The sequence below is a fragment of the Strongylocentrotus purpuratus genome, unplaced genomic scaffold (assembly GCF_000002235.5).
Source record: "Strongylocentrotus purpuratus isolate Spur 01 unplaced genomic scaffold, Spur_5.0 spur5_scaffold_17, whole genome shotgun sequence".
NCBI lineage: Eukaryota > Metazoa > Echinodermata > Echinoidea > Camarodonta > Strongylocentrotidae > Strongylocentrotus > Strongylocentrotus purpuratus.
The window spans coordinates 4,084,159-4,099,280 of NW_022145602.1; the positions used below are offsets into that span (position 1 = coordinate 4,084,159).

The 15,122-nt window shown below is 38.7% G+C and overlaps 2 protein-coding genes and 1 long non-coding RNA gene across 3 annotated transcripts; all 3 read right to left on the reverse strand.

Annotated features, from left to right (window-relative positions):
* Nucleotides 1-6,284: 6,284 nt before the first annotated feature.
* LOC105443376 lies at nt 6,285-8,408 on the reverse strand. Its single transcript, XM_011676448.2, has one exon. It carries the CDS (start codon nt 8,406-8,408, stop codon nt 6,285-6,287), a length of 2,124 nt encoding a protein of 707 aa, XP_011674750.2.
* Nucleotides 8,409-9,913: 1,505 nt separating this feature from the next.
* On the reverse strand, nt 9,914-11,571 carry LOC105443369. The gene is made up of 2 exons (XR_972725.2): nt 11,187-11,571; nt 9,914-10,725 (listed from the first exon to the last, which is right to left on the reverse strand). It is a non-coding gene; the product is annotated as an uncharacterized LOC105443369 (long non-coding RNA).
* A 1,376-nt stretch (nt 11,572-12,947) lies between these two features.
* Nucleotides 12,948-14,814, reverse strand: LOC753309 (malonyl-CoA decarboxylase, mitochondrial). The gene is given in 3 exon segments (XM_011676434.2): nt 12,948-13,451; nt 13,454-13,841; nt 13,843-14,814. Coding segments are annotated over 3 exon segments (1,548 nt in total). The 5' UTR covers nt 14,785-14,814; the 3' UTR covers nt 12,948-13,233.
* Between the last annotated feature and the right edge of the window lie 308 nt (nt 14,815-15,122).

Consider the following 15,122-nt stretch of genomic DNA (forward strand, 5'->3'; position numbering starts at 1 on the left):
GCATTCGGGAGATTACAACCGTCTATTGCATCGGAGTTACTGAACTAAGTTATCATTCACGTAGGCTTTAGACAGGAAAGCCTTCAAAAAATTCAACTTTACTTTCTTAATGTAGAGAGAGAGAAGGCTTTGATAGAAGCTTGCGCATCAATTTCCAAAAACCGCCAACTCTACAACTGTGACTGCTATATTTCAGTAAACAGAGTTGGGTAAAATTGTGGACTGCTTAGGTAGAAGGGGGACATGTACGTTTGTTGGGTTCCTTTAATGCCAATAAAAAGTAAATCTTTTCAAAGAGAAACGAATGTTCCAGTTTTTAAACCAAAACATAGATCTTCCCCACTTGCTTTAGAGTGAAGGAAGTCAAGAACAACATCATTTGCAGATTATTCCATTCTGGCAAATTGCAAATGAAAAATACAAATCATTCTGAAATTGCCATTCTTACACGGAACAAATTGTTTAAAACGAAAAAGTATATATGTACACAAAATACCGCTTTAATGTTATTAATATCATATTTCTTGACTTACTGATCAGAGACACAAAAATACACAAGCCCTACCAATATGTATATGATGTGACGTATTTAACGTGAAACTATTCGAATATTTAAATATATGTATCTTAATTACAGGCATATATACAAATGTACTATACCTTCTATATTGACCACTATGGCTGTTTTTCCATTATAATATACTGTATTGTTCCATACTTATTTGTAAATAATGTTAAACGCTTTGTTCGTGTTTTCTTGTTAGATATGTTAATCCAACATTGAAATCGTTCTGTTATGTAAAGCTAGATGTATACTGATTTGAAATATTGCAAATATTACAAGAAAATACGTCACCTTGGCGTACAGGGAGTCTAGTGCCCTTTGGTTTTATTTTTAAATCATGTACCTATTGTAAAATTGACATCGTCTCTGAACTTATTGATTTATGCTGGGAAAATTTGTTTGGACTCGGTTAGATGAACAAATTAGAATAAGTTCAACTTCTTTTAGATTTAAATGTTGTGGTTACTCAGGACTAGTACAATAGACTGTATAAGTGCCTGCAAAATATGCTTCTTTGTGTAATTTAGTTGCTGTTACTGATTGAGTTGGATCTGTATTTACTTGGTATTTGTTATATTGTCTAAGGGTATTTTTCGCAAGAATCTGTTTTTCTCTTAGTCCTTTCCATAATCCATGCAGTATTTTGGATGAATGTTTGGATATTTTGTTTTGGTTATGGTTAAATGCAATATCTTGAATCTTGAATGACCGTTATCGAAAATTCAGAAGCCACATATTCTATCTTCGTGTTTCTGAATTTTAATATCGCATTGATTATTAAAGTTCTTTTTCGGGGTTCAATCCCTATTGGATTCTGTAAATGTAACCAATACCTTGTACCAACCAAAACACCTGTAACGTTTTGTAATATTTTTACTCGTGTATAGCGCATAGCGTGTATACTTGAAAGTAATCCGCTTTTTTGTTTATATCATGCCATTTTCTATTTGCCATATTTCGTTTCTCACTTTGATGCATCGATCAAAGAGATTCATGACTTAAAAATTTTGTTTAAATTATTCAAGATGCGTTGCAACAGAAGGATATCCTGTATTGTATATACATTAAAACATCTAATTTCATTTTCGCGATTTTTTTTTTCTTTTCTTCGCGACATGTGTTACATTCACAAAAGGAACACTTTAGGAATAGTGACCGATTTATCAGAAGTAGAATTTGTAAGATTATAAATAAAACACGTGTATGTAAAGTGATAAGTTATATGATAGGATTAGATGTGTTGAGACAACAATCATATTCATGTGTGTAGAGCTATGTTGTTAAGCATTTCAAAGAGTTCATTGTTTATAGAATGAAAGAATGTCCATGTATATGTTTATCATATTGAATGCAACTATGGAAATATATATCTAGTATCAGATCTGTGGTACATTAGTAGTGTATGGGACGGTTGGCAGATACACTAAGATGATCTCTCTGTTCAGTTTAAATGTGTAACTGCATTATAATGGTGAATGCCCAAAGCATATATTTTTCATATCGTATCATACTGAGATTGGATTCTTTGTTTGCATAAGTTTGCCCTTTATAATGCTAACTGTCAAATGCATATATATGTTAATATGATATCATACCTGGATTGGATACTTGTGCATATAGGGATGCATATGTTGAAGCGAAATGTATATAAATGTTTCATATGATACCATACCGAGATTGGATTTTTGTGCATGAGTCTGCACATCATATTGGTTAATATCCGATGCAGATATATTACATTTTATATTATACTGAGACCGGAATTTTGTGCTAAAGCTGCACATTATAATGGCGCATGTCCATCGCATATACCGTACGTTTCATGTAATTTCGTACTGAGATTGGATTTGTGTGACTAAGTCTGCATATCATAATGGTGAATGTAAATAATGGTGAATATTTGTAAAGCGCTTAGAGACATTTGTATTAAGCGCTATATAAAAATTAAATATTATTATTATTATTATTATTAATGTCCACTGTATATACTGTACATTTCATATGATATAATGAGATTGGATTTTTGTGCATAAGTATGCATTATTATAATGGTAAATTGCAATTGAATATGAATTTCGTATGAAATCATATCTCTATGTTGAATTAAGATTCTTGTTTGCTTAAGTCTGTACATCATAATGGTGAGTATCCATTGCATAAATATTACATATGATATACTGAGATTGGATTTTTGTGCATGAGACTGCCCATCATAATGGTAAATGTCCATTGTATATATATATATATATATATGTCATGTAATTTCATACTGAGAATGGAATTTGTGTGCAAAGGTCCGCACATCCTAATGGTGATAGTCCAATGTACATACATGTTTCATATGATATCATACTGAGATTGGATATTCGTGTATAAATCTGCACGTCAGAATGGTGAATGTCCATTGCATATAAACTATGTTTTAAATCATACTGAGATTGGATTTTTGTGCTTGAGTTTCCACATTCTTATGGTGAATGTCCATTGTATATATTTATATGTCATGTAATTTCATACTGAAATAGGATTTGTGTTCAAAGGTCCGCACATCCTAATGGTGATAGTCCAATGTACATACATGTTTCATATGATATCATACTAAGATGGGATTTTCGTGCACAAGTCTGCACATCATAAATCATTGGATATTATTGCAATGACGAATATCGTCATTGCCTTGTTTTCGTTCACATTCTTCTTATTAATATTCTTGGTTCTTCTTCTTCTTCTTGTCGTCCGGAATCCCATTCGCTTTGCACGTAGTGCTTGTTATTCCTATCTAGGTCCTTTTCTCTTGCTCGATTCCTTTCAAACTTCGTAGGCGTAATCTCTGATATCCAATCTAGGTCACCTACTTTTCGTTTTCTGAAATCACTCATGCGTAAACGTCCAGGCGCCATTTTGTCCGTTTCTGGTCCATTTTAAGGCCTTTCTATCTTCCTTCCTATCTCCACTATCCTAGATCCTACAAACTTCTAACAAATTCCTCTAGATAGTCTAAGAGATGTTCTTTCATCTGCGATGTATAACCTGACCTTCAAAATGCCATCTTCATACTCAAAATTCAAACCTGAAACCGACTCCGTCAAAAATCTCTCAAATTCTTGAAAAATGGACCCCTAAAAAATCTAAAACTGCCATAACTTTCTCATATAAATTCCGTTTTGTATTTAAATCTCACAGTATCCTTATCTCATAATTGCACATAGCCATGCCAAATTTCACGCTCCAGTGGCTTTGCACAACATAAATAGCGCCCTCTAAAGTTCTGGGAATTGGCTTTCTCTCTGTGGCCGTATCTCCATAATGGCTTGGCAAACCCGTACCCTTTTTTTGGATTTAGATACTTGAAGATATGCCCTTTCCAGGCATATACAAAATTATATACCCTATCACTGACCAAATTTGAGAAAATTGCCCTCCAAATTCGCCATTTTCAAGAAAATTGAGTAATAACCTCAACTTGCTCTAAACCGGCGATCTTTATACCTACATCAATGAAACTTGGCAGACACATGTATCCATATACGTGACAACTGTCTGCTAAGTTTAGTAAATTGTAATGCCCTCTTCGCCAAGTTATTGCCAAAAATGATGAATTTACTATGCTTTACGTAATAGCGCGTTTGATGCGTGCAGTACGTTTTGCGCAGATGACAATGACAATGGTTTCAAACTGACGGCACTGAAGTGCCCTTTCGAATAATACCAAGTATGGTATATGTTCACGCAGAAAATTGTGAGTAAATCGCATTTGAACAAGGGTCACTATACGAATTCCGCCGAGTTTCCGCCCTATTATAACACGTTTCGGCCATGACGTCATTTTTTAAGACTGTTATTCGGTTGTGTTAGTACGGGCGGCCGTTCGTGCCAAAGCACGCGTCGCAACATCTTCATCATGCACCAAGTCCCATTGGTTTTGCACGCAGTGCTTGCGAGCCCTTTCTAGATCCCTTCCTCTACTCCAATTCCCTTCAAAATTCGTAGGCGTAGTCTCTAGCATTCCTTCAAGGTCACTAAATTCTTCGTTTTCCGAAAACCTTCATGCGTGACCGTCCAGGCACCATTTTTTCCGTTTCGGGCCGTTTTGGTGACCTTTCTTTCGCCCTAACTATCTCCACTATCACAGAAGCTACAGACTTCTTACATATCGCTCTGGATAGTCCGAGAGTAGTTCCTTCGTTTGGCACGTAGAAACATGGCGTCATTGCACGCACATCGTTGTGACACGATTGCATTTCTAGTATTCTTCTTTGCAGAAAATCGCATTAGTTTTGCACGTAGTGTTTGTTATTCCTAGTTAGGTGCTTTCCTCATGTCCATTTCCGTTCAAATTTCATAGGCATAGTCTCTAGCATCTCATCAAGGTCACCTACTTTTTCGATTTTCGAAATCACTCATGCATAACCATCCAGGCGCCATTTTGTCCGTTTCTGGTCCATTTTAAGGCCTTTCTTTCTTCCCTCCTATCTCCACTATCCTAGATCCTACAAACTTCTAATAAATTCCTCTAGATAGTCTAAGAGATGTTCTTTCATCTGCGACAAATAACCTACCCTTCAAAATGCCATCTTCGTACTCAAAATTCAAATCCGAAACCGACTCCATCAAAAATCTCTCAAATTCCTGAAAAATTGACCCCTATAAATCTAAAACTGCAATAACTTTCTCATATAAATTCCGTTTTGTTTTTAAATCTCATCGTATCCTTATCTTACAATTGCGCATAGCCATGCCTAATTTCACGCTGCAATAACTATGCAAAACTATAGCGCCCTCTAAAGTTCTGGGACTTGGCTTTCTTTCTGTGGCCGTATCTCCATCATGGCTTGGCAAACCCGTACCCTTTTTTGGATTTAGATACTTGAAGATATGCCCTTTCCAGCCATATACGAAATTATATACCCTATTATTGTCCAAATTTGAGAAAATTGCCCTCCAAATATGCAGTTTTCAAGAAAATTGCGAAATAACTTCAACTTGCTCTAAAATTACGATCCTTAGACCTACAACAATGAAACTTGGCAGACACATGTATCAATATACATGTCAATTGTCCGTAAAGTTGTGTACATTTTAATAACGTCAGCGCAAAGTTATCGCTAAAAATGATGAATTTACTATGCTTAAGTCGGGTCAACTGCCCGAGCTGTGATGGCCTTCCACACATTCCTGTCCAGCATGGCTGCTTTAACCTCTGACAGTTCAAGTCCCGTATCCTTCTTGAGTAGGTCTGTCTAGGTAAAATGAGGTCTTCCAGGTTTCTTCTTCCCGTGTTTAGGTTTCCAGAGTAGAAGCTGAGATAATGGTTCATTGGTGTTCCTACAGCTGTGGCCTGCAAAACGTAGTCTTCTTTCCCTGATCTTTTCTGATACTTTTGGTAGATTCCCGTACAGCTCCTTATTTGTCATATGCTGACTCCAGAGCACGTTGAATGCTGTCCTAAGAAGTCTGGTGTAGCAACCATCTAATTCTTTTGCCAACTTTGTTGTAACTGTCCATGCTTCGCAGCCGTATAGCAGCACAGATTCAACTGTAGCAACAAACAAACGTTGTTTGAACTGCCTGTGAAGAGAAGATTTCCAGATTCTTCCAAGCTTACTAAACGCTCTCCATGCTGCTGCCTTACGAGCTTTCACATCTTCTGTACTGACCATCAGTGCTCCCAGGTACTTGAAATCAGGGACATTCTCCAACTGAATTTCATCATTAGTTTTTATAGTGATGATCTCTCTGTGATTGAATGACATATGAACTTGGTTTTGCCTGAATTCATCCGGAGCCCGACCTTGCCTACCGATGTCTCCACACTGCTCAGGAGTTTCTGGGCTTGCTCTAGTTCATTAGATAGCAGGGCTATGTCATCGGCAAAATCTAGGTCTGTTATGATTTCCGGACCAACTCTCCTACTTCTCCTTCTTTCCAGTTGGAATCCAAGTTCCTCTTCATGGCCGTCTATGGCTGTTCGCAAGGCATAATCGAGGACTATTACACATAGGTAAGGTGCAAGTGTGTCACCTTGAAGCACACCAGCCATGATTTCAAAGAGGTCAGTCTCTCCATCAGGTGATATTACTTTTGCTTTGGTGTCTTCGTACATCTTGCCAATAGCATTTACCAGTTGTTCCGGTATGCCATATGCAGTAAGGATCTTCAACATCTTGCCTCTGTGGATGGTGTCGAAGGCTTTGCGAAAGTCAATAAATGTGATGATAACCGGGAGTTGATTTTCTTTTACTCCTTCTATAAGCCTGCAAAGTGCCAAAATATGTCCCACTGTGGTCCTTCCAACTCTGAATCCATTTTGGTTGGTTCTCAGGTGACTATCAAGTACAGGTCTGATCCTGTTCAAAATCAATCTATTGAAAGTTTTGGCGACGATGGAGCTTAGACTGATTCCTCGATAATTTCCTCCTTGGCTCAGGTCTCCAGACTTTGGTATTGGTACGATGTTCAGTATGGACCATTGGTGAGGCTTTTCTTCATTGATCACAGCGTTGTTGCAGAAACTCAGAATGATTTCATCAAGGTCACATCTTTTTAGAACCTCTGGTGGTATGCCATCTTCCCCAAAGCTCTTCCCTTCTACTAGTGAATTTATTGCCTTTGAATATTCTTTCAGATCAAATGGCCCTGTCTTGATGTTCAGACTCTCTAGTATAGGCAGAATTTCTTCATCCTCATCATCTATGTCAGGAGGGCTTTCAAGAAGATTCTTGAAGTGGTTGAACCAGTTTGTGACCCTGTCTTCCTGTGTGTCTCCTTTTAACTGCCCTTTCGGGGATGCTTTCCTTCCAGTTATGTCATTAATGAGTCTCCAGCTCTGCCCATGTTTACTGTTGGCATGCGCTCTCTCCACATCTTTTAGTTTACTTTCAAGATCTTCTTCTATCACTACATTGTATGCTTCCTCAAGGTTCTGCTTGGCTTGCTTGTAGATCTGTCGATTTTCATCAGTTGTATCTTTCTGGTACTCCATGTAGGCTTTATTGATTTTATTTCTAGCACTAATTACACGTGTATCGTTGGGAAAATGCAACTTTCTTGCCTTCTTTTTCATTGGGATAACTTTCTCAGTAGCCTCCTTATGCGCTGTTATGAATCGCTCATACCTCTCGGTGGCTGATTCTTCCTCCTTCTCTAGGGGCTGGAACCTATTGCGGACTTCAATGCTGTATAGCTTCTGTAGGTGGTTGTCAGTGCTGAGAAGTTTCCAATCGTGCTGTTTTCCTTTTGCCAAGGATTTGCTCTTTCGAAGGCTTAAACGGACTCTTGCAGATACTATTCTATGGTCGGATCCTACACTGGCAAAAGTATTATATGCCTCAGCATTATTCAAGCTGTTCCTCCACTTTTTCCTTATTAGTATATAATCCAGATGGCATTTACTTCCACCTGGGCTAATATAGGTCCACAATTTTCCTTTCTTCTTACAGTACTGACCACTTGCTATAACTAGGTTCTTTTCAACTGCCATGTCCACTACGTACTTTCCATTTCTGTTGGTTGTTTCGTGGTAAGTATATTTAGCATCCTCAGGTCCAATTCTGGCATTGAAGTCTCCAACCACAAGAAGAACATTGTGTGCTGGAATGGAGTCAATTGCTCTTCTTAAATTGTCATAGTGTCCTTCAATGATATCCTCGTTCGCTACGTTGGTTGGGCAGTAGGTTGTAATGACTGTAGTTGCAGGGTTTCCTTGAAAGTTTGCGACGATTATTCGGTCAGAATGTGATCTCATGCTAGCTAGGGAGTCATATGCACTGGGACTTAGTAGTAATCCAACACCTCCTATTGCAGCTCCGACTGAACTTCTGTTTGCAGATGATGTTATAAGCATGTTGCTTAGAACTTTCTCATATCTGATAGGATCATTATGTACTATTCGATGTTCTTGTACTCCCAAAATATCAATGTTCTGCGCTGTTAAATTGGTTGATAGCTCTTCTCTATTTCTTTGCTCCCTAATAGTTCTCACATTCATAGTTGATAAAATTACTGTCTTTCTACATCTTAAAAATGGTCGTCCTTTACAGACACCGTCATCAGTCTTACCCCTTCCATAAGGCTTTGAGGGCAAGCCGTCATGAGATTCTAAGGAATCGATGCCTGATCCAGGACATGTTGTGTTAGGGACTTTAACCCTAGTGTTGTTAGGTTGTGCCATCATAGTTTTTCATCTGCTTATAATATCTGTGGTTGCAACTCCTACAGTATGGTTTTGATCTAAAAGCTGTCATGAGTTTTCCTTCTCTATTGACATTGTGAATGAATTCACTTATAAAGCAAGAGGAGAACACTTGCTGGTTTCACGCTAGGGTTTTCCTTCCCAGACTCATCCCCCGTCGGTTTCCCCAGGCCACAAAGCGGACCCGGGTTATGCAGCCGGCACCAGCGTGGAGGTGGGAGTTTGAGTTGCTAGTAGAGAGGCGATTATGGACTCATGGGCTTAGATGTTAGTTGCCAGAGTACATACGGCAGCAGAGAGGTAAAATGAAAGGTAGGGTATAGAAGAGGAAAGATGATAGCTTACCCCTTACAAAAATGTACCATGTAAAAACCATGGTTTCAGTACCATGGTTACCATGGTTCTCATGGTGGATGGTAATTTGGACATAGAACCATGGTAACCATGGTACTGAAAACCATGGTAACACCGAAGTATGATAACCATGGTTCAGTGTTACCAAGGTGTTCGGTACCATGGTTACCATGGTTCTTGGTACCATGACCATGGTTCTCGGTACCATGGTTACCATGGTTCTCGGTACCATGACCATGGTTTTCGGTACCATGGTTACCATGGTTCTCGGTACCATGACCATGGTTTTCAGTACCATGGTTACCTTCGTTCTCGGTACCATGGTTACCATGGTTCTTGGTACCATGGTTACCATGGTTCTCCCATACCTTTCGTTACCATTGTTCTCCTGTACCTAGGTTACCATGGTACTTGTACTATAATGTTACTGCACTTTCCCAGTCGCCTTTCCATTCTGCATGTAGCTTAATAAAAAGAAAGCATTGATTACACTGCATGATTGATTTTTTGTTATCATTTACAAATCTACTACCTAAATTAAGCACTTTCAGCACAGTATTCCTTATAATATCTGCCAGCCCTTGATCATTTTACTTTGAAAGAACATGCTGGTCTAGCTGCAAAGTACACAAAAATGACAGGAGCTGGCATGAAGTCCACTTTCAGCACAATTATCCATTTTCTCAAGTTCAGCCACTACTCTTGCAAACATGATCTTTTAACAAAAGACATCACAATAATGTTGATCATTATTGTCAAATGATCATATGACGTATCAAACATCAAACAATGGAAACAATATGTTTACTTTTATAAAGGGCGTTTATTCAAACGAGCTAAAATATAGCTCGCGTAAAATATATAAAACAATTTACAGTCGAAAACTGAAGTCTATTTATATAGCGAAAGACTGCCGCTTGTTACATTGCATATGACACTAAACACTTTCAGCACACAGCAATATTATAAGTAAATTGGTTAGTCTATTTCTATAGCGAAAGACTGCCGCTCATATTCAATAGTACAATTTACAAACTGTCCTTCCAGCGGAGGTGCGAGATTCGTCGACGATGTCGTACTCGATTTTGGTTGAAGAAACAATTGGTAGCTAGGCCTACTTGCTATAATAGATCATAGATGACGTCGGTAATCATAATACAGTTCAAAAATGAATGATGAATAAAAGCCAAGCGTCTGCAATGTCGATCGGATGCGAAGTCCATGTATGGCGATGGTGAAACTTGGTGTAGAGTTCCGACGTCGACGGTGATCGAAGACAGATCGAAAGTCGATAAATTCATCATTAGCCGGAGTCAGGATCAGACTTGCAAACGACGAAACGCAAATCGTAGAGACGAAGAAGGTAAAGAGGAGGTTCTTACCTTCAATCAAAGTTCGACGTCGATGGTGTTCAAAGATAGAACAAAAGTCGATGTTGCCAACGTCCAAATTCATTATTAGAGTTCGCAACAAACTTCAAGTTCAAACGCCAAAACGGAGGTTAACGACGAAGAAATGGTGATCATGGTGGCGTTGATGTTTTGGTCAAGATGATGATAAAGAACGACGTCGATATGGAAACTACTCATTTGTCATGTTGCGTATAGATCTATATCTGTAATTAAAAAAAAGACAATTTTGAATTAAATACAAAAAACAAATATAAATATCAACAACTGTCAACATGAAAACACACATGCAGTCACAGAGCAGAGGCAGACATGACATCGATTAGCTTAATTCGTTAATTTGCTGGATTTTTATGCAGTATTCTAATTTATTTTCTAAAAAGAATAAAACGTTCAATCCTTCAAACAATATGACACTTTATACTAACAGTAGAGTTAATGACAATGTGTATGTAAATGGATAAACTTTGCTTTGAAAGTTTGAATGATATGCCCCATAAACCCGTCAAGATACTACAACAAATTACGTACATGGGATCATACATGTTCAGTCTTAACTGTTATCCTGTCGAAGGTATTTTAAGTCCCAGTTGACATAAATAACTATCTAGACATCGACTGGATCTATGCACAGATTGTAAATAAAGTAGATGATTCTTAAACTTACCCATACTGTTGTAGATTAGCCGGGAAAAACAGAATTCAGCATGATTTTGCAGATCTAAAACACTGAGATGTACACGAGGCATGAAGCTGGACTGTAAACAGTGCACGTACTAGCTATATTGCTGCATGTACACGTACAGCATACACGTACACTGCACTGCATGTACAGCGATCCTCGGCACACAAAATGGTTGCTCCTTGGCTGTGTAGCTGTAGCTGCATGCATGCACGTACAGTACACAGCATACACAGCATGTACACAGCACAGCATGTACACAGCATACACGTACACTGCACTGCATGTACAGCGATCCTCGGCACACGCGCTGGTTGTGTGGGGTTGGGGCTTGTAGATAATAGTCTTGACTTGTGCAGACCTTCTTTATGATATTTCAAGCTGTTGCACAATTTCTACATTTAAGCACTATTTGATAAATGGCCAAATGAAAGTTGACTTTTCCACTCCTGTTTTCCTGTAATAAAAAGTCTTAAACTGCATTAATGCATATATTAAATTTTAGTCAGATTCCTAGCAGTATAGCCAGGCCTACTTTTTAATTGTCAGTTTTTCAATTAAACTAAAATCTTAGAAAACTAAAGGCCTATGAAATTACATAATTTTAATTACTGGATACACGCGATATAGTTTTTCCCTACAATTCTAATAATAAAATAACAAAATCATAATAATCATGTTTTTTACGATTCTTCTAATTATTTGTTTAACAATTGTTTTTATATGTATTTTTTAATCATAATTGTTCCTAGCTATTTGTTCTTAATGATTCTTAATTTTTTTTATTTTTGTAGTTCTTATATGTTTTGTTATTTGATTTCATGCGTCCGGTAAAATGATTTCATGCGTTCGGTAATTTGTTGTTGTTTTTGTTTTAAAAAATTGCAAACGATTCCTACCGAACGACTCATACCTGCACATTAATTGTATACTAACAAAGGTTATTGTATACTATTATTAGGTATTATTATCTATGTAATACTTATGTAAACATGTATAACCTCCTATAAACATACAACTGCCAATTATGTACCACAATGTACCATGTACAAATTCGGAAGTACCATGGTAAACCATGGTACCACTCATATAACCGTGGTAATACCATGGTTCTTGCATGGTAGTACCATGGTTAGAGACGAGTACCACAGGTACCATAGAGTACCATGGTACAAATTTGGAAGTACCATGGTATACGATGGTACTTGTCATTTAACCATGGTAAAACCATGGTTCTTTGATGGTAGTACCATGGTTAGAGACGAGTACCACAGGTACCATGCTGGTACCATGGTTTTACCATGGTTTTACCATGGTTACCATGGTACTTTTTTATAAGGGACATGCAGAAGGGAGGTGAGGGCATGCAGGGGTGAAATGGAAGGATGAAATGATAGCAAAGCAAGCTAACCGAAGTTGCGCATCTAAAAGCCATTCATTTCGGCTATATCAAGGTATCATTTTAACCCTTTGACCACTAAATCTCTGATTCTCACAGGTTTACATTATGGAATACCTGGTTCCTATAATGAATGGGTTAAACAAGGTCATTTACTTGTCTCAAGGAGTTTCCATTGTATTATATCCAAATTTCAATATAATTTAAGGGGGGATTCTTTTCCACTGTCCATAAAAAGGTAGATACAGTGTAAATGATTTATTAAGGTTATTTATTATTAGGAATAACTTCTCACTTTAGATTACGGGCAAGTATACCCCTCATTTTTTTATTTCTTTTTTGGGGGGGGGGGAGAGGGGAGGGTTGGCCACCTTTTGGACAAGGCAGGCTCCAGCAGATGATACCTGAGTGACCCAATACACAGTATATCCAAGACCAAATATTTATCTTTAAACTTGTCTATTACTTATTTCTCGGGTCACATCAGAGTATCACTCTAAATAGCAATTTTTATCCAAAATTATTATGATAAATAGGATCTCTTTGGTTGGTGTCAATGCTATACATGTACCTATTCATTTTACAACATATTACATGCAGCTACCCAAAACATTACTACTTCTTTAACAATCATCATGACTTGCTGTTTACCGTCCCAATGTCGCCATTGGACGACCCATGTCCCACCAAATCAAGAATCTGTTTTGAAGCCTCGATATTCTGCGTTTCGATGTAGCGCTGGCTAAGGCTCGACGTGTTCTCAAGGTAGTAACGATAGTTAACCATCATACCGCAAGAGGCGGTGAGACCTCGTGGGGACGTGTCACCCAACCAGTTCAAGCGCCACATATTGCTCCGTTCCGAAGATGAAAGTTAGCGACAGGGTTTAGTGCCATTTTACGTCTCTTCTCTACATACAGATACCTTGCACATAACCTCATGAGAGGAGATTGTAGACTCTTGACCAGGCTTTCTGACTTGACCCACTCATTCGTCACAATGACTTTCTTCAGGGTTGACAGCGCCTGTAATGATGTGATGTTTAACGCAGACTTGAATGAGTCTAGCTCCTGAGAAGTGAATAAGCTGGTGTTATGTTCACCTTTGACCTGCTTGTTGATCTGTGAAATGAGCCAGTCCCTGAAACCAGGGATCGGAGAAAGGCTGGAGAAGAGATGCATGCTGGGGAACTCGGACTGTAACTCCTTGACGACACTCTTTATGAGATGGTTCCCATGCTCGATCTACACCCTGAAGACCTTTCTGAGTTGATGTAATAGAGTAAAAGATAGCGGCCTGGGCCTCCTCGGGATTCTCTTCTCCTGATTTGATTCCAACTGCTATGTCATTCTGCTTACGAACTATGGACTGAATACTGGCTGAAATATCTCTTGTGAGGGCGGTGTGTAAGATGACGAGCGGTTCGTTAGGCATGCTGCTGTGTGTAAAAACAAAACACCTCCTGTACGGCCCTACCCGATGCTTGATGTCTGTCCAGTTTCTTACAGGATGTACGGCCTCATATTGACTTATCTTCTCAAGCATGTCACATGATGATGACCACATGACCCTCTCCAGGTTCAGCATACCGGCAGCAAACCAACCAATCAGAAGATCTTATAATGTGTCGTTCAACGCCTTCAATTCAGCTTCGTTTTGGAGTGATTGCTGAGACAATAAGTGATCCAGTAGGTCTGCTCGTAGATCAACAAGGAACTTATATACCCCACCCTGAAGTCGACTGATGTGGGAAAAGAGAGTGGAGTAACCTGGGACGAGGGACTGACGCAGACGCTTCTCGGCCTGGAGAATAGCCGCATCCTCACGACCCACTTGGGATTGCAGTTGACTGGCTTCCGTTAGGATCTTGTCATGTCTCACACCCATTTCTGATGCCACAGCAGACATAAGGTTTGACTTGCCCTCATCGGCTAGCCCCTGGTAATGGTCACAGACTTCTTGGACAGTTGAATCAGGTATCCATGGTGAATGCTGATTCCCTCTCTCAGTTGAGTTTGACATAAGCTGTGGAACTTTAGCTTCTAAGAACTGGGACTGAATTGTCACTGCACACCCATGTCTACTCGAGGATGACATCAGTCGCGCTTTGCAAGCCATGTCTACATTCGTAATCTCTCGATAGACGAGTAGCTTGCCAGGCCGGGAAAGAAGAAATTTCCTCATAGAATTTATTGTAAAACACGATTGGGTCGAAGTCTCCGATCAAGAGAATTTACTATGCATTACGTAATAGCGTGTTAAATGCGTGCAATACATTGCGCGCAAATGACAATGGTGTCAACCTGACCGCAATGAAATGCCCTTTCGAATGATACCAAGTATGGTATATGTTCACACAGAAAATTTAGAGTAAATTGCATTTGAACAAGGGTCACGATACGAATTTCGTCGAGTTTCCGCCCGATTATAACAGTACACTTATCGGCCATGACGTCATTTTTTTTAGACTGCTTTTCGCCCCCTAAAAATCCTTTTTTTTTTCCTTGAAAATTTGCAGTGAC

Bases quoted from the DNA above. Each gene is read 5' to 3' on its own strand.
- LOC105443376 (XM_011676448.2), bottom strand. From the start codon at position 8,408: ATGCTTATAACATCATCTGCAAACAGAAGTTCAGTCGGAGCTGCAATA.